The sequence below is a fragment of the Arachis duranensis genome, chromosome 2 (assembly GCF_000817695.3).
Source record: "Arachis duranensis cultivar V14167 chromosome 2, aradu.V14167.gnm2.J7QH, whole genome shotgun sequence".
NCBI classification, from domain to species: domain Eukaryota; kingdom Viridiplantae; phylum Streptophyta; class Magnoliopsida; order Fabales; family Fabaceae; genus Arachis; species Arachis duranensis.
This window is the reverse complement of record NC_029773.3, coordinates 14938906-14957866: the sequence shown is the minus strand read 5'-3', so window position 1 is coordinate 14957866 and position 18961 is coordinate 14938906. Positions and strand designations below refer to the sequence as shown.

The 18961-nt window shown below is 33.6% G+C and overlaps 1 protein-coding gene across 1 annotated transcript in view; it reads left to right on the top strand.

The window, feature by feature from the left end:
- LOC107473715 (uncharacterized) overlaps positions 1-18553 on the top strand; it is a 33868-nt gene extending 15315 nt beyond the window's left edge. Inside the window, exons 3-8 of the mRNA XM_052257752.1 lie at positions 15876-15970; positions 16986-17051; positions 17287-17379; positions 17677-17821; positions 17941-18051; positions 18130-18553. Coding sequence (XP_052113712.1) covers positions 15876-15970; positions 16986-17051; positions 17287-17379; positions 17677-17821; positions 17941-18051; positions 18130-18260 — 641 coding nt within the window. The 3' untranslated portion in view covers positions 18261-18553. The remainder of the gene's footprint in view (positions 1-15875; positions 15971-16985; positions 17052-17286; positions 17380-17676; positions 17822-17940; positions 18052-18129) is intronic.
- The last annotated feature ends 408 nt before the right edge of the window (positions 18554-18961 follow it).

Sequence of the window (18961 nt, the reverse complement as noted above, 5' to 3'; positions counted from 1 at the left end):
AGGGAATAAAAGTGAAGAAGAATGGATAATCCAAACACAAGGGTGAGGATAAGAGCAGAGATATGAGATGAAAAGAAGTCTTAGTAGATGAATAAATAAATAGAAGGAGATGAGAGAGAGGAAATTTCGAAAATTAATTAAAATAAAAATTAAAATTTAAAGTTGAATTTCGAAAATTAAATTTGAAGTTAAATTAAATTAAAATTAAAACAATTAGTTAATTAAAAAGGAAATTTGAAAAAAGAGGGAAGTATTTTCGAAAATTAGATAGGGAAGAGTAGTTAGGTAGTTTTGAAAAAGATAAGAAACAAACAAAAAGTCAATTAGTTAGTTGAAAAAGATTTGAAAATCATTTTGAAAAGATAAGAAGATAAGAAGTTAGAAGAGATATTTTAAAATCAAATTTTTGAAAAAGATAAGATTTAAAAAGATATGATAGAAAGATATGATTAAAATTACTTTTGAAAAAGATTTGAATTTTAAAATCAAAATTAATGACTTGACTCACAAGTAATCACAAGATATGATTCTAGAACTTAAAGTTTGAATCTTTCTTAACAAGAAAGTAACAAACTTGAAATTTTTGAATTAAAACATTAATTGTTGATAATATTTTCAAAAATTATGAGATAAAATTAAGGAAAAGATTTTTTGAAAAATATTTTTAAAATTTTTGAAAATAAATAAGAAAAATAAAAAGATTTGATTTTTGAAAAAGATAAGATTTTCAAATTGAAAATTTGATTTGACTAATAAGAAATAACTAGATTTTAAAATTTTTTGAAAAAGTCAACTCAAGTTTTCGAAAATTTATGAGAGAAAAAAAAGGAAAGATATTTTTTGATTTTTGAATTTTTAATGAAGAAAGAGAAAAACAACAAAAAGACTCAATGCATGAAAGTTTTGGATCAAAACAAATGATGCATGCAAGAACACTATGAATGTCAAGATGAAGACTAAAAACACTTTGAATGTCAAGATGAACATCAAGACTTATTTTTGAAAAATTTTTAAGAAAAGAAACACATACAAGACACCTAATTTAGAAATTTTTAATTTTTAGACACTATAAATGCAAGAATGCACATGAAAAACAAGAAAAGATGCAAAACATGAAAATGCAAAGATCAAACAAGAAGACTTACCAAGAACAACTTGAAGATCATGAAGAACACATGAACATAATTTCGAAAAAATGCAAGAAGAATAAAAACATGCACTTGACACCAAACTTAAAATTTGACTCAAGACTCAAATAAGAAACACAAAAAATATTTTTGATTTTATGATTTTATATTTTTTTGATATTTTTCGAAAATTATTTGAAAAAGAAAAATAAGGATTTCAAAATTTTTAATATGAATTCTAGGAATCTTGCACTCTTAGTCTAAAGCTTCAGTCCAGGAATTAGACATGGCTCACTAGCCAGCCAAGCCTTCAGTGAAAGCTCCGGTCTAAAACACTAGACATGGCCAATGGCCAGCCAAGCTTCAGCATGTAAATCAGACATTCATCAGCTAAGTCATCATATTAACTTGCCTCTATGCTGATGGTTTGGAAGCCTCAGTCCAAAAGATTTTAGACATGGCTTTACAGCCAGCCAGGCTTCAACATGCTTCATGAAACTCTAGAATTCATTCTAAAAAATTCTGAAGAAAAACATATTTTATTTTTTTTGGAAAAATTTTTTTCAAAAATTAAAAGAGTAAAAACAAGAACTTAAAATTAAAATAAAGTTACCTAATCTGAGCAACAAGATGAACCGTCAGTTGTCCAAACTCGAACAATCCCCGGCAACGGTGCCAAAAACTTGGTCGCTCGAAATTGTGATTCAGATGTAAAATTGTTGTTCGAAATTGATTCCCTGGTAATGGCTCCAAAAACGGGTGCACAATACCATGGCCCAAACATAACTTCGCGCAACTAACCAGCAAGTGCACTGGGTCGTCCAAGTAATAAACCTTACGTGAGTAAGGGTCGATCCCACGGAGATTGTTGGTATGAAGCAAGCTATGGTCATCTTGCAAATCTCAGTTAGGCGGATAATGATTGGTTGTAGAGTTTTCGCATAATAATAAATAAATAAACATAAAATAAAGATAGAGATACTTATGTAATTCATTGGTGAGAATTTCGGATAAGCGTATAGAGATGCTTTCGTTCCTCTGAACCTTTGCTTTCCTGCTGTCTTCATCCAATCAGTCCTACTCCTTTTCATGGCAAGCTTTATGTAAGGCATCACCGTTGTCAATGGCTACATCCCATCCTCTCTGTGAAAAAAGTCCAAATGCTCTGTCACGGCACGGCTAATCATCTGTCGGTTCTCGATCATACTGGAATAGGATTCACCATCCTTTTGTGTCTGTCACTACGCCCAGCACTCGCGAGTTTGAAGCTCGTCACAGTCATCCCTTCCCTGATCCTATTCGGAATACCACAGACAAGTTTTAGACTTTTCGGATCTCAAGGATGACCATCCATGGGTTCTAACTTATACCACGAAGATTCTAATATCTCGGACTTGGTCCCCTGTATTAGATATCTAAGAGATATTCATTCTGGCTTATTTGCATGTAGAACGGAAGTGTTTGTCAGGCCCGCGTTCATAAGTGAGAATGATGATGAGCGTCACATAATCATCACATTCATCATGTTCTTGGGTGCAAATGAATATCTTAGAAGCAGAATAAGTTGAATTGAATAGAAAAACAGTAGTACTTTGCATTAATTCATGAGGAACAGCAGAGCTCCACACCTTAATCTATGGTGTGTAGAAACTCTACCGTTGAAAATACATAAGTGGTGAAGGTTCAGGCATGGCCAAATGGCTAGCCCCCAAAACGTGATCAAAGATGATCCGAAGATAAAACTAAAGATAAAAGATGATCAAAAGATGTAAATACAATAGTAAAAAGTCCTATTTATACTAGACTAGCTACTAGACTAGCTACTAGGGTTTACAGAAGTAAGTAATTGATGCAGAAATCCACTTCCGGGGCCCACTTGGTGTGTGCTTGGGCTGAGCTTGGAGTTTACACGTGCAGAGGCTTCTTTTGGAGTTGAACGCCAAGTTGTAACGTGTTTTTGGTGTTCAACTCTGGTTCGTGACGTGTTTCTGGCGTTTAACTCCAGAAAGCAGCGTAGAACTGGAGTTCAATGCCAGTTTGCGTCATCTAAACTCGGACAAGGTATGGACTATTATATATTTCTGGAAAGCCCTAGATGTCTACGTTCCAACGCAATTAAGAGCGCGCCATTTGGAGTTCCGTAGCTCCAGAAAATCCACTTTGAGTGCAGGAAGGTCAGAATCCATCAGCATCTGTAGTCCTTCTTCAACCTCTGAATCTGATTTTTGCTCAAGTCCCTCAATTTCAGTCAGAAAATATCTGAAATCATAGAGAAACACACAAACTCATAGTAAAGTCCAGAAATGTGAATTTAGCATAAAAACTAATAAAAACATTCCTAAAAGTAACTAGATCCTACTAAAAACATACTACAAACAATGCCAAAAAGCATATAAATTATCCGCTCATCACTCCTACATCACGAGCTAAAGCCAATCCTACCAGAAAAGCCTCATACTTAGCTTGATTATTTGAAATAAAAAAGTCAAATTTTATGGAGACTTCAATTATCATATTTTCTCCCTTAGTTAGGATAAGACTGACACCTCCATTTTTAATATTTGAAGCTCCATCCATATAAACCTATCATCCTGACACATTGATAGCCAGTCGGGTCATTTCAACTAGGAAATCAAACATTGCCTGAGCCTTAATGGCAGAATGAGGTTCATATTGAATATTAAATTGAGACAACTCTATTAACCAGCTTACTATCTAACTTGCTAAATCTGGCTTTTGCATAACTTTTTTAATTAGTTGGTTGGTTTGTACAATAATTAAATAACTTTGAAAGTATTGTTGTAACTGACGTGCCGATGTTAATAATGCAAAAGCTAATTTTTCTAATTTTGATTATTTTAATCCAAGTCCTTGTAGGACTTTACTAATGAAATAAATAGGTTGTTGATGCTTACTGTCATCTTCCAAAACTAATGCTGAATCTATAGTTCATTAGTTACCAACAAATATAGGTTAGGGGCTTTCTAGATTCTGGTTTTGCTAGGATAAGAGGAGATGACAATAAATTTTTAAAATATTGAAAATTTGTCTCACATTCTTCTATCCATATAAAATCCACATATTTTTTCATTAAATTAAAAAATGGCTTTGCTTTTTCAGCAGAGGATCCTAAAAACCTTGAGAAAGCAGTTAACCGACTTGTAAATCTCTATACCTTTTTGAGATTCCAAGGACTTGGAATGTCTAGTATAGCTTGATATTTCTCATGATTAGCTTCAATACTCCTTTGAGTTATCATAAAATCTAAGAATTTACCTTTCTAGACTCAAAAAGCACATTTAGCTGGATTCAGTCTCATCTAATGAAGTAGAGATAGTCAAAGATCTCTTGCAAGCCAGTAATCAAGTTGGAATCCTCTTTAGTCTTTATCAACATATCGTCGATATAGACCTGTATAGTTTTTTCGATTTGCTGCTTAAACACCTTGGCCATCAATCTTTGGTAAGTGGTCTTTGCATTTTTTTTCAAATCAATTAGCATTACAGTATAACAGTATATCCCTTCTGGGATAATAAAAGCATTTTTATCTTCACCAGGTAGATGCATTGGGATTTGATTATAACTACTATAAGCATCTAGAAACTTAATATCCAATAACCAGAAGTAGGATCGATCATGTTATCGATGTTAGGTAATAGAAAACAATCTTTTGGGCATGATTTGTTTAAATTAGTATAATCAATACACATTTGCAATGTTCCATTAGATTTTTTAACTATTACAACATTTGATAATCACGTTGAATATGTTAATTCTCGTATAAATCCAGCATCCAATAATCCTTGAACTTGCTTCTTGACCTCGGCAGCTCGGTTAGGTGACATCTTTTGATGTCGTTGTGCTACCAGCTTAAATGATAGGTCAATAGCAAGTTAATGGGACATGAATGTAGGATTTATACCTAGCATATCAGAGGATTCCCACGCAAATAAGTCCATGTTACATCTTAAAAAGTTCTGAAGTTCTGACTTTAGGAGATGAGCCAGATCTCTATTGGTCATGGTATATTTGCTGCACCATTGCCAATTTAAAAAATTTTCTAAGTTTCTATTGGGTTCTCGCCTCGGATTCTCCTGACCTCGAGAGTCGAAATACACAAGAAAATGCAAATGGCATCTTTAGATTTATCCTTCAAGGTCAAACTTATCTTGTTGTAATTAACTGTAGCTATTCGATCTCCTCGTTTAGTGGTCACCTGACCTTTAGCTATAAAATATTTTATTACTGAAAACTTTGTTGAAATAAAGGCACAAAGGTCGTTAATTATTTTCCTTCCAATGATGACATTATATGCTATGAAATCTTTAAGGACTACAAATTTAGCCTGTACTACATGGATATCAGTTCCTTCCCCTACTGTATAAAGAAGTTCTATCGCTTCATCAGGCTTGATGAAATGGTCTCCCAAACCCACTACTCTTGGGAGGTGTGGTTTCAAGTGTTGATCTTTCAACTCCAAAGCATCGTAAGCATTTCCAAATAGGATATTTGAATATGCTCTAGTGTCAATCAAGATTCTTTTGACAATGGCATTTTTCAACTTGGTTGTGACTACCATTGACTCATCATCTTTAGATGTGGTATATTGGAAATCTTCTAGAATGAATTGCACGATTGAGAAAATTTTCACCTTTATTACTTTCGAGCTTACAGCTTTGATATCTTTCTTTACTACATTCATGGATCTTGGCAATCTATTCTTGCCTACAACCACTTTTACCACCACTTGGACGGTATCATCTTGGATCTAGGTTTGGTATTTCTAAAATTTATGGTTTCTCGGTCATCGTCATCACTACACCGTCTAAGAAGCCTTAGATGTTGAATGAACTCGGAAAGCTTCTTATCTTGTATCACTTGCTCCAATGCATCCTTTAGATAAATGCAATCTTCAGTCCTATGACCATAGGACTTGTATGATAGTCACAATATTGTGACTTGTTCAGGAAATCCCTAGGTCAAATTTGCCTTGCCTTAGGAAGTATTCCTCTCTACAAGGTAGATTTCAATCAACGAAGCCACCAAGGGTGTATATGTCAAAAACTTGCTAATTCGTGGTATCGATGCCTTTGGGGTAGACTATTGCCCCGAGCTTCCAGGCTTATTAGGTGTTGGAGCTATGTTTTTTCATTTGGTGGACACCACTTTTAAGACATCTTCATCTCACATATACTCCAAAATAATTTGATGAATTTTCTCCATAGACTTGATATCCTTGGAGGTTAAGTGCTACCTAAAATCACCTTCTAACAAACCAGCAATAAAATATAAATACACGACTTTAGGAATTCGTGTGATAACCTCCAATAATACCTTATTAAACTGATCCAGGTAATCTCTGATGATTTCTCCCACTCTTTGCTCAACACCAAGCAACGAGATCGAGTGCTTGACTTGATTTCGTCTGATGGTGAAATGTGCAAGAAAATTTCTCTTGATATTAGAAAAAGACGATATCGACCTAGAAGGCAAGGTGTTGAACCATGCCATTGCTAGTTCAGATAATGTCACTGAAAAAGCTTTACATCATACAACATCCCTAACTCCTTCCGAGTTCATTCTCACTTCAAAAGCATCTATGTGCTACAGAGGATCTAACATCCATTCATACTTCAAATCTGTTGGTTTATCAAAGTGCTTTGGCACGCGAACTAGAAGGACATGTGGAGCAAATGGAGTTTGTCCCATGATAACATGTTTGATGAGTGCTAAAGACCAATTTAAAAAATTCACAAGTTTAAAAGCTCAAAATTCATTGTAGCTCTAAACCAAAATCCAACACTCACAAAGTTTAGTTAAAACTGTCACAATTCAAAATAATAATCGGAAGTTTAATCTCGAGTCGTTCTCCTTATGAATCGCAATGTAATGCTCAATTATTAGCTATGAAGATTGGATGTTGGTAGCAATTGACGAAAATTTAAATAGCAAGAAATTAAAAGAGAAAGTAATGAGTAAAAGCTAAAAGGAATTAAACTAGAAACAATTAAGGCAATGAATTAGGAAAAGAAAGTAAATTTAATTGTTAAAAAGATCATAGCAAAGGTTGAGGGTTAAAGATAACCATCATTGTTACTAACCACAACATGATAATTACAAAGAGTAAATCTAATTCATCAACCTCTACAAATTGAGAAAAATTAGTTAGGTTTAATTAATAATAATCCACAAGTCCTAACTAACTTACTAATTGGATTAATAAAAGATTTGTGTTAGTGGAAATAAGATTAATTAATATCTCTAAATTATCAATCAACTTGGACATTAATAACTCAAGATCACCCAATTTCTCAACCCCAAGCCAAGAAAGAGATAATCTACTCTATAACTAAGTCAAGCATTTTATCAAACACCTAGAGTGCATAAACATAAAACTTTATAAATTGTAAGAAATAGTAAAAATTATGACTATCCACAAGAAGAATTTAATAATAACAACTCATTAAGTAATAATAAAACATAAAACATCAAATTTATTAATAAAAAAACATAATCCAACAATAATTCATAAACTAAAATGATATAAACAACAAACTAACAAGAGAATGCTAATAAACTAAGATAATAGAATAAGAAAATGTAAATAAAATTAAGCTAAAACAAGATAAAAACTAAAACAAGAGAGAATTAAAGTAGAAATTCTAAGAATTCTAGAGAAAAGTTTGAGCTTCTCTCTCTAGAGTTCACTAAAACATACTAAAAAACTAAATCTAAAAACTACTTGGTGTTTTCCTTGCATTTTCTCCTTAAATACTTCAAAAATTTTGTGCTTGAGGGTCATTTTAGGATCCAAATCACAACCCCATATGCAGTGTTTAGTGAATCACATGCATTTAGGATGCGTATACACAAATCTCCGGATGCGTGCGCGCAAATCATGCGTGTATATATTAGGATGTGTACGCACAAGTCATGCATGTACATCTTAGGATGGGTACGCGCAAATCATATGTGTACATCTTAGGATGCGTAAGCATCCATGTATTTGTAGACAGCATTCATTTTCTTCATGCAATTCCCTCATTTTCATGTTTTCTTCAATATTTGATACTACTAATGCCCATAAAACCTGAAATATCTTAAACAAGAACACATCACAATATCAAATGGTATAAAATTAACAAATTATAGTCCTAGAAAGCATGAATTTAATCATAAAACTCAATGAAAAAATCTACACAAATATCTCCAAAAATGTCAAAAATGCACAAGTTAATTCACAAACTCCAGTTTTTTGCACAAAATAAAATGATAAAATGGAGTTATCAATGTTCCCGAGTATCCTATGCCTTTTAAGACTGTGACTCCTTTGCGGAGTCCACCTCCTTTTAAACTGGGCTGAACGAGATTCAGTTCATGGCCTCTTCTAAGGACCATGGTGTCCTTTTTCACGTCGGGGAGACTCTTTCCTATCCTTCTATGGTGAGTGGGAATGGCGACAATTATCCTCTTGATATCATCTATAACCTCATTCTAGGGTCTTTCTATCACGACAACCTTTTGTCGTACGACTTTGAGAATGAGATTGTCGTGATTATGATCACTCCACAAGTTGACGTTTTAATTCTTGCACTTGATGACCCATTTCTTGCATGGCATGAACATAATTTTCCCCTAAGCCAATGAAATGTTGGCCTCCAGTGTTTTAAACTTCTCGACGTTTGAAACCTGGAGGACTCTGATGCTGATGCTCTCGCTCATTGGGATAAGGAGTAATCTTAGTCTCATGTCCACCATCCTCATTTTGTTTTTCCTTGAAAAGAGTGTTTGGTGTTATTTAGTGAACAGTGGATTGTACTTTGACTCTTTCGTCAGCCATGGTGCCAACTTCTTAGGATCCCTATAGACGGCGCCAAATTATTGTTTCAATTGCAAATTTATAAATTGATAAGTTGTTGAGATCCTAACTTGAGTTGAAACCAGACCGGGAGGGCAACCTACGAAAACACTCCAATGCTTAAGTCATTAAATCAGTAGTGTTCTTAGGTGATAAAGTGTAAAATTATGTTACCTACTAAATTTACTTTTTCTTTTCCTTTATTACATCTCTCTAATGGCCCGAGGAAGGATGGCGAAAGCAGGACAAGACGAGGCACGGGCGATAACAGGACGGCGCGAAGTAGGTAAAAAAAAATCTAATCTTAGGTAAAAATATTTAAACAAAATAAATTCACTTTTAGGCCAAAAAAACTTAAACAAATAGAGGGTTTTAGTTGGTGGATAAGTCTTCGAATTGGATTAAAAAATATTATAAAAAAGTACTATATTTTTTTAAAAATACAAAAAAAAATTGCATATATAACTTACAAATTTTGTCTAATTTATTTTTTTTTTTGTTTGATCAGGCTCAATCAATATAGTTCAAAGTTTTTTATGGATATAAAATTTTTAGTCCAAATTTTAAACATGTCAAATTTTAGAAAAAAAACTGCTAATGTAATATAGTGTAAAACTCCATCTCGACCCCTAACTATTTTGTTAACTCTCATTCTACTCCTCATTGATTGACAAATGATATTGCAATCCCTAACGATTAATTTCGTTAGACATTTTACCTCTCCCTTAATGTCTCTATCCAGAGCTAACGGATTTTACTTATGTGTCACGTAGCTGATGACATATCAAGGAACTATTCCAAGAAAGAAAACGTCCTTGTTGTGTCAGCAATACGCTGTAGTAAAATAGGATAATTAAATTCATGAAAAATTTTTTAGTAGATACTTAGATCCCTAACTAATTTAAACATAGACATATAATCCCATAATGAACTATAAAATAGGACAAGTATCCCTAAATTTCAATAAGTCATTGTATTTGCTGCATTAACTGCTGGACTTGGTTGGCAGTAGCCTCTGTTCTTTGCTCCTCCTTCTCTTTCTTTTTTTCTGTAAAGTCCTGATTTAAACGCAGTAAAAGTTACCTTATCAAGTTAATCCCTTTCAATCATTTTATTTTTGATTTTCAATACAAATTTTATGTCCTCATCTTTGCAATATCCATCTATTAGTGTTGTGAACGTGATCTTGTTAGATTTTAAACCCCTCTCACTCATTTCATTCACAAGTTTCTTAGCTTTCTTCAAATTGCAGATCTTGCAAAGGCCATTGATCGGCAAATTGTACGTAATCAAATTCGACCTAATGCCTTAATTGATCATTACCTGAAAATTCTTCCAAACCAAATCAATTTTTCATATTTGCATTGTCCATCAATTAAAGTAGTAAAAATAACACCATTTGAAACTAACCCTTTCTTACACATTTCATCAAACAAAATTTTTACAATATAAGAAGAAGAAGGAGGAGGAAGAGGAAAAGAAGAAGAAGAAGTAAGGAACTAAGAGTACTACTAACTAAGGCCAACAACCAGTGTAGTAATAAATACAATGACTTGTTAAAATTTAGGGATACTTGTCCTACTTCATGATTCATTATAGGTTTATGTGTATGTTTAAATTAGTTAGGGGTTTAAGTGTCTCTTAAAATTTTTTTAAGGGTTTAATTGTCCTATTTTACTAAAGTATATTGCTGATATGGTAAGAGCATTTTATCATTTGGAATGATTCCTTGATACGTCATCAATTAATGTGATACATAGACAAAATTTATTAGTTATGGACAGAAATATTAGCGGAGGGGTAAATTGTCTAATGGAGTTAATCGTTAGGGGCCGTAGTGTCATTTTTTAATCGATGGGGGCGGAATGAGAGTTAGCGAAATAATTAGAGGTCGAGGTGGGATTTTACTATTTAATCTATTTTAATAACTCTAGATCGGGGTGGCAAAACGGGTTGAACCCGTCGGGTCAACCCGCCAAACTCGCTAAGAAAGACAGGTCGGACTAGGATTTAAAACCTGCTAAATTTAAAAAATTCGCAAAACCTGCACCGCCGAATTTGCGAGTTTTGGCGGAGTGCTGGCTCGCGCGGGCCAAAGATTTTTATTTTTTTATAGTAAAAGACAAATAGGTCCCTAACCTTTTAAAACGTGAAAATTATCATCCCTTAAGATTGGAAAATACATTTCGATCTCTCACCATGTAAATTCCGTGACAATTATGTCCTTCCGTAGAATTAGTGCGCGAAACGGCAATGGAGATTGCTGAGGTGGAGGGGTGGAGAGTTATGTATCCGTTACGGTTGTTGAAGTGGATTGAGAGCAAATTGTTGGAAGACAATTGGTCCTTAATGACCATAACACTCAAAAACGATGCCATACACATCCCCCACCATATTTGAAGCTTAATAATAATCCCCGTAACTCCCCATATCCAACCATGCGTATGCATCCGGAACTTACGTGATTTGATTGAGTAGGTTTGAAGTTTTTCAATTACTCAACTATTCTTTCGTTTCATTGTGTGATTCCTCACCATCAAAAGCAGCAGGATTAGCTTGGTAAAAATGACCAATATTTAACTAACTAGAAGGGGAGTACGGGAGGCATTTGTTTGGATGTACGGGAGACACAAAAGTAAAAGGGGATTGTGGTTATCCGAATTGACAAGGAAGAATTTTAAATTAATTCATGAAAGAAGAATGAAGTCATTGTACGCGCTGTATTTACCGATAACTATCAGTGGATTCTTTTGAACAATTTCAGTAGAGATGCATATCCACCAGAAGTATTAAGTTGATCTTCAATAGTTTTTGCTGTATATTGCAGATGTTATGACTCAGTTAAACTTTTGTGAACACTATTTTTTATGTTTTCACTCTTGTTTATGACTTTATTCGAAGAAACATTACATTTGTGTCATCATACATGTTAAGACTTAAATAGTTAGATAAGCAACACCATAAGAAGAAAAAAATAAATAAATAAATTATAGTTTAATTATAGTTTAAGCTCTCAGTCATTCAAAGAAACAAATGAAATTTCTACAAAATATATACTTTCACAGTTGATTATTTTAGGCCAAAGGATGATGATGTATTACATGCGATTACAAAACCTATGTTTCGGAATATCTGGATATATGTAGAAGCAGACTAAAAAGCATCATTTGCAATTTTTCATAGATTAATACAATCTCTACTAGAACAATGAAAACAAGATTAGAAATAATTTAGAGTCACAAATTGCAAAAAAGAAGAAAAAATGGTCACTCTTGGTAATTGTAATTATCAAGCAGTTGCTTCAGGACCAGGTTTTGCTCCACTATACTCCAATATCTTCTGTTTCGTTTTTTCTTCCTTTTGCTCTTTATTGCGTGCTAATGTGCTATATCTGTTAAACAATAAAATAGTCAACGAATAAAATACATAGATAGTAAATGCTTTTACATTCAAATTTTATTATTCTTTAGTTCAAAATGTAGGTGAAACCTACAATGAGTATTTTCTAAAAAAAAGAATCAGAAACACCAAACACCGATGGCGTTTAGAGATTTTGTACTGCTCTAATGCAACAGTAACTAGAGTAACTTCAAACTTGATTAAACAAGTGTCAACACCACTCTTATCATGTAAATATTAAGTCTTTATCAGTAGACTAAAAGAATAATGGAGTTACGGAAAGAAAATATGACTGAAACTGAGATCATTCAAGATTCAACATGGTTACTCCAAACTACAATATTCAGACTGAAGTTCACAGTATCAAAGCATGCAAAAAAATACTAAGCAGGTAGAAAACTTCGCATCCTAAAAAATTTAAATGAAGTCCATATTAATATTCATTAAAGCATAGCAAAAAATCAAAATCTTTGTTTGCATAATTATCAAGAGATCAACAATGACCAAGTCTGAAATCTTCCTCCACTTGAGTTATCCATCAAACATATCAGAAAATTATAGAAAAGAAAAGTAAGAAATTGAAGCAAGCAGATAAGGCTATACTGGAACACTACCTTTTCCTACTGAATCCAAATTGAAAGCACTCAAACAAGGACAAAGAGTTCAAATTTAACCTTTCAAACAAGAACTAGCATCTAAAACATCATCACATGCAATTTACAATGCAAGCATACAAAACCTCACCGGGATTATCCAAAACCAACCAATGCCCCGATATATAGAAACAAAGTGCAGTAAAAATAAAAAATAAAGAAGGCAGAAGAGAGACAAAGAAGTAAAAGACGAAATGTAGCATTGAAAATCAAAGGCATGAAGCATGAGAGGAGAAGAGAACAAAGTTAAAAAACAGAAAAATTGATTTTGAAAAATAAAATAAAATAAAAGGAGAAAGAAGACAGAAAGCGAGAATTGAATAATAGAAGGAGATGAAAGTAGAGACGAAGAAAGAGTATCGTACCGCGAGCTCCGGAAGTTGCGGAGATGGGTGGTGTTGGAACTTATGTGGAGTGACTTCTGGGTGCTATGGGGATTACTAAGCTTCAAATATGGTGGGGGATGCGTTTGGCATCGTTTTTGGGTGTTATGGCCATTAAGGATTAAATTGTCCTCCAACAATTTGCTCTCAATCCACTTAACAATAGTAACGGATATATCACTCTCTACCCCTCCACCTCAGCAATTTCCGTTACCATTTTACGCACCAATTCTACAGAAGGACATAATTGTCATGGAATTTACATGGTGAGGGATCGAAATGTATTTTCCAATCTTAGAGACCTACAATGGTGAGTTCCTCTTTTACTTTTTTTCTGACACATAGGAACTCTAACCATTGGAGGAGAGAAGGAATGAGTTCCTGCACGGGTCTCAAGGTGAGGGAGTCCCTCTAAACAGGGACTCAAATTAACCAATAATAATTTGCCATTTGGCAAGTTATTTTAAAAAAATAATAATATAAAATCTGAAATAATTAAATAATTATTTAAATAATAAAATAATAATTAAATTAGTAATAATTATAATAAAAATTATATTAAATAATCATATTTTTATTTAATTAATAATTGAAAAAAATTAATCACATTAATTTGAAGTATTTTAATTAATTAATTAAGTGGGACCACAACAGGGACTAAAGTTAGTTCCTCCTAATGGAGAAGAGAGAGATGCTTTGAGTTCCTATTTACCGTTTATGACGCAAAAGCTGATGTGGAGTTACTTTTTATGACAGGTGGGCCATAAATAGGGACTAAGATGAGTTCCCTACTGGAGATGGTCTTAAAGGACGAAAATGTCTGCGTTTTAAAAGGTTAGGGACCTATTTGTCTTTTACTCTTTTTTTTATTAAATAAAAGAGTGATTATTACTACAAAATTAATAATTATATAATTTTTAAACACTTTTTTTATTTTTTGTTTTTATTCTTTTTTTAGTTATTAACTTTATTTATTTTATTTTACAATTTCGTATATATATTTAAATTATGTGACTTATTTTTTAAAATAAAGATGGTTCTATTGACAAATATTATTTTAAATATTTTATTGAAGTTAAAAATTAAAAAAAAAGATAGTTAAAAAATTTATATTATAATTTGACTTTTTTATTTGTATTTAATTTTTTAATTATTTTTAGTTAATTTTAATAAATTTTAGTTTTTTTTTTAAAAAAAGAGTTAAGCGGGCTAGTCTGCCGGCCCACCAATCTACCTTAAAGCGGGATGGGCTAGTATTTTGAATTCACCTTAATTGGCGGGGCAGCTAGATCTACTTTATTTTATAGTGCAGGCCTAGGCAGGGCGTGACAGAATGGGGCGGTCTGCTTTGTCACCCCTAATTCTAGACAATATTAACGAAGATAAATTTTAAATTAATAAAAATCATAATTTATAATTTAAAATATAAAATAAACAAAATAATCCTAAAAAATTAATGTATATTAATTCTCTAGCATTACTTTTACCGAAATACTTTATAAATAAGCGAACGTCACACACATGACACATCCTTAGTTTTTCTTCTCTGATGCTTCCGTGTTTCTCTCTTGCTGGCCACTGCTTCCCCGTAGCCGACTTTATTTGTAACTATCTGGTGAGTCTAAATATTGTGAAATAGAGTTGCTTTTAATAGCCTGTGCCTGGATTGCGAATACGAAACTTTTCTATTGAAGGATTCAGATTCAGCTGGATATATGGTTAAATGCTGGTGTCCTGGGTTTTCATGTTCAGTAGACATGTTTGTGTACAATTGGGAATAAGTGGATGATGTTGAAGAATCTGGACTGGCTCCAGGATGACATGCTTTCTGGATAGCCTTTTTTTCTCTGTTTTCTTTTAAAATATTTTTGACATCTTGCTGTGCGTTGATGTTGAAGTGTGCCGTTAAATCAAAATTGGTTCTAAATTTGGGTCTTCTAATTTTGAGGGCACGATTGATAGGAAGAAAAAAGGTCATTTAGACATTTTGAAAATATTTATAGGAGGGTTTTGGTAAGTAGGTTAAACATTAGAGGTAATTAAGTGTAATACCAGTAAACCTCAAGGGAGGTAAGCATAATTTGGCTTTTTTCTATGTTATGTCTCTTTCTTGAGACCTTTTATTTTAGGTACGGTTGCATGTTGGTGCCTTTCCTGCTGCCATCTTGTCTCATGACTTGTTGCTCAGTGTCTAGGTTCTATCCAAATTGGATGTTTAGCATGCAAAATATTTTTCATCCAAGAAAATACATGTATTGTCATGTTGATACTTGGACATAACCTTGATTATGTTTTGGGCAAATTGTAGAAGTCAATGTGTTTTCTCTTTAATTTATTGATTTAAATCTTGAGCTATCGTAACAAGCTCTTCTCCTTTCAATGAAAAATAAGCATGTGCATTGTGTGATGTTGGAGAGATAATTCTTAATTGGTGGATGTTATTGATTCATTGTAGCGATGTTCACTCCTTGTGCAAACAGTAAGCTGAAGCATAAGAGGGATAAAAAACAAACTGAAACCCAATGTTGGGAGGAGGAAGAGCAAGAGATGGTAACAAGATCCTTGAAGACCCTTCTCTCAAGGGGGGTCTTATTAAAAAGGTTATTTTCTCCCTCACAATTCCAACCTTTGTGCTCTGGACATTTACATTTGTATTTGATATCTAATTCAATTTGTGTTTAAGTTAATATATTTTGATGTATAATGTGTTATTGTAACATTGTATCATTGCTGCTTGGACTCAATTTGAATATTGGATGCTAACTTGTACCAATATAAATCATATTCAAAAGGAAAAATTTTAAACATTTAGGATATATAGGCCTGTGGCTGTCCTAAAACAGCTGGCCCAATGTTCTACTCTATCAACACTGACTAGAGTTGGCTGCCACCCATCCCAAATACCTGACTCATCGATTGGGTGGGTCAGGCTGGCCTATCGTAGGTGAAGGCTGAAGTTATTTTCTATTCGGGGAATGTGTCTGTTCTTTCCTTGAAAAGTTTCATTAAATATAGGATAAACTACTATTTTAGCACTCGGGAGATTCTGGTTCTGGCAAACTAGCTCTCGAGAGAAAGAAAGACATTCATGGCTCCTAAAAGATCATAAAAGTTTCACAAACTTTACCAAATATGATTTAGGGTTTTAATAATTGATTTAGAGATAATGTGCATAGTGCCATGTCAATACATAACATGCCTGCTAATGTCAATGGTAAAGAGGTCATAATTTATGAAGTTTGTCAAACTTTTATGATCTTTTAGGGGTCACAAGTGCTTTTCTTTCTTTCTTTCGGGTGCCAAAATGGTGGTTTTCCCTTAAATGGGGTATTTTAAATTTGTGAGAATTTTACAAGTTACATTTGCATCTGCTATTTTCTGTCTTGCTATAGTATGTCCTATGCCTTAATTTATGCTTTTACATCCTAAGGTATAATAAGTAGTTTAAGTATGATTTTCTTTTTTATAGACAAAGCTTCAGGAGTGTGATGAATCAATGGAGCCCGAAGAAGATGGTACTACAATGATGGGGCTTGCAGGAATTCCTGTAGCACCTTGCTACTAGGGATCAAAAGGTGAAATCTATTTTGTTCTTCAAAATGCCTCGCTGGTTGCTGCTTATGTTGGGAAGGTATTCTTTTTATATATTTTTATAATATGTAAAAAGTTGAAAGTTGATTTGGGCTTGTAATGAAAAGATTTATGTCCCTCTCTTCTAATCTTAGTTTAATTTACTTCCATTTTTCTTATCAAGTTCAATTCCAGTTCTGTTTTCCTTTTCAAATTAGTAGTGTTACGAACGAAACTAATACTTTGTAATTTGCATGCTATATTTAAGTTCATTTTTATTTTGTGAACTCTTCCAGAGGTATCAGATTTTGAATCCAAACAAGCATGCCAATTTCTTGCGAAGGAAAAACAAGAACCCTTATGATTATAGGCCTGATATTGTGCATGAGGTTAGTAGAACCACCCCCATTCTCCCTCTTTTGTCTCTCTATTGGGTGATTGACTAACTCTAGAACCTTGCTTTGGTTGTTGATCTGTTCATATTCCTCTGTCCTGGCTGGATATAAATATTGTTCCTTTGTTCTATGAATATTTACCTTTTTTACTGCATTCATTTTAATTTGAATTGAATCTAATCTAATAGGGTGTTTTATTGTCTTTTTTCTTCCCTTTTATCAAGAAGCCATTCTTTTATTTTTTTTCATTTCTTTCTGTTTTTAACTTTCTTTTATAAACATTATGTTTAGGCCCTTCTTCAAATTATGGGTAGTAGGATTTGCATGGCCGGTAGGGTACATGGTGTATTCATTAAAACTGATGAAGGAATACTTATCCGAGTGGAACCAAACACCCAGATACCAAAGACTCTGGAAAGCTTTTGCAACATGATGGGTGAGCTTCTTATATCCAATAAGTCTGTTATTCTGTTCCTCATTTGTTATCATGGTTCATCATCAAATTCATGTACCTAATCTGTTCTTATTTTTTTGAATCTTTAATTGTAATTATAGCTGAGCTACTGCAAAAGTTCAGCATCAAATCAAAGGGTAATCGTGGAAAACTTTTGCGCCTAATTGAAAATCCTGTGACTCAACACTTACCCATTAACTCTCGTAAGATTGGTGAGTTTCTTTATCTAAACCGCTGATATTTTCATCAATATTATAAAAATTCTTATATGTAGCTTTTCTATTATTTAGGGCTTTCCGTCAGTTCACCTAAGGCTGTTCAAATTAATGACTATGTCGCCACTGCCAATCATGATGAGAACCTTGTGTTTGTGGTATGCTTAATGCTTTCATATACATTTTCCTATGGCAGTGTTAGGTAACAAAATGAAAGCGACAGACAGAGATAGGGACATGGACACAAACTTTAGTGCTAACTAGTTTTGTGATAGTGGAGGACAAGGAAAAATATTTTAAGTGGACATGATTGCTCCTAGCTGGGCCACTGTCGGAAAAGTGTTTAGCCATTGGATCTTGCCAAAATACAACTTTGTGTCTCTCTCTATGTCTCAGTCACAGGCTCATCTCAGTGTCCTGTCCACCAAAATAAAGACAATTATGTGATTCTGTTAGGGGCATTAACTAACTTGTAGGCTTCTGTTATGCAGGTTGGTGCAATGGCTCATGGAAAGATACAACAACAACAACAACAACAACAAAGCCTTGTCCCACTAAGTGGGGTCGGCTACATGAATCAAGCGACGCCATTGTGCTCTGTCATGTATCATGTCTACAGAGAGACCGTTTACATGTAGATCTCGTTTGACCACCTCATGGATGGTCTTCTTAGGTCTTCCTCTGCCTTTCGCCCTTTGTCCATCTTCCATCTGCTCATGGAAAGATAGATGTTGAATATGTTGATGATCTTATATCAGGTTTGTGTTGCAAGGGATTCATGTGCTGGTTTACATTCTTAGTTCTTGAGTGAAAAAGTGACTACAATCTATTTTGCTCATTATGCTTCTTTGAGCTTATTGCGTAGACTTGATATCGTTCTAGATATTGAATGCATTATGGATCTATG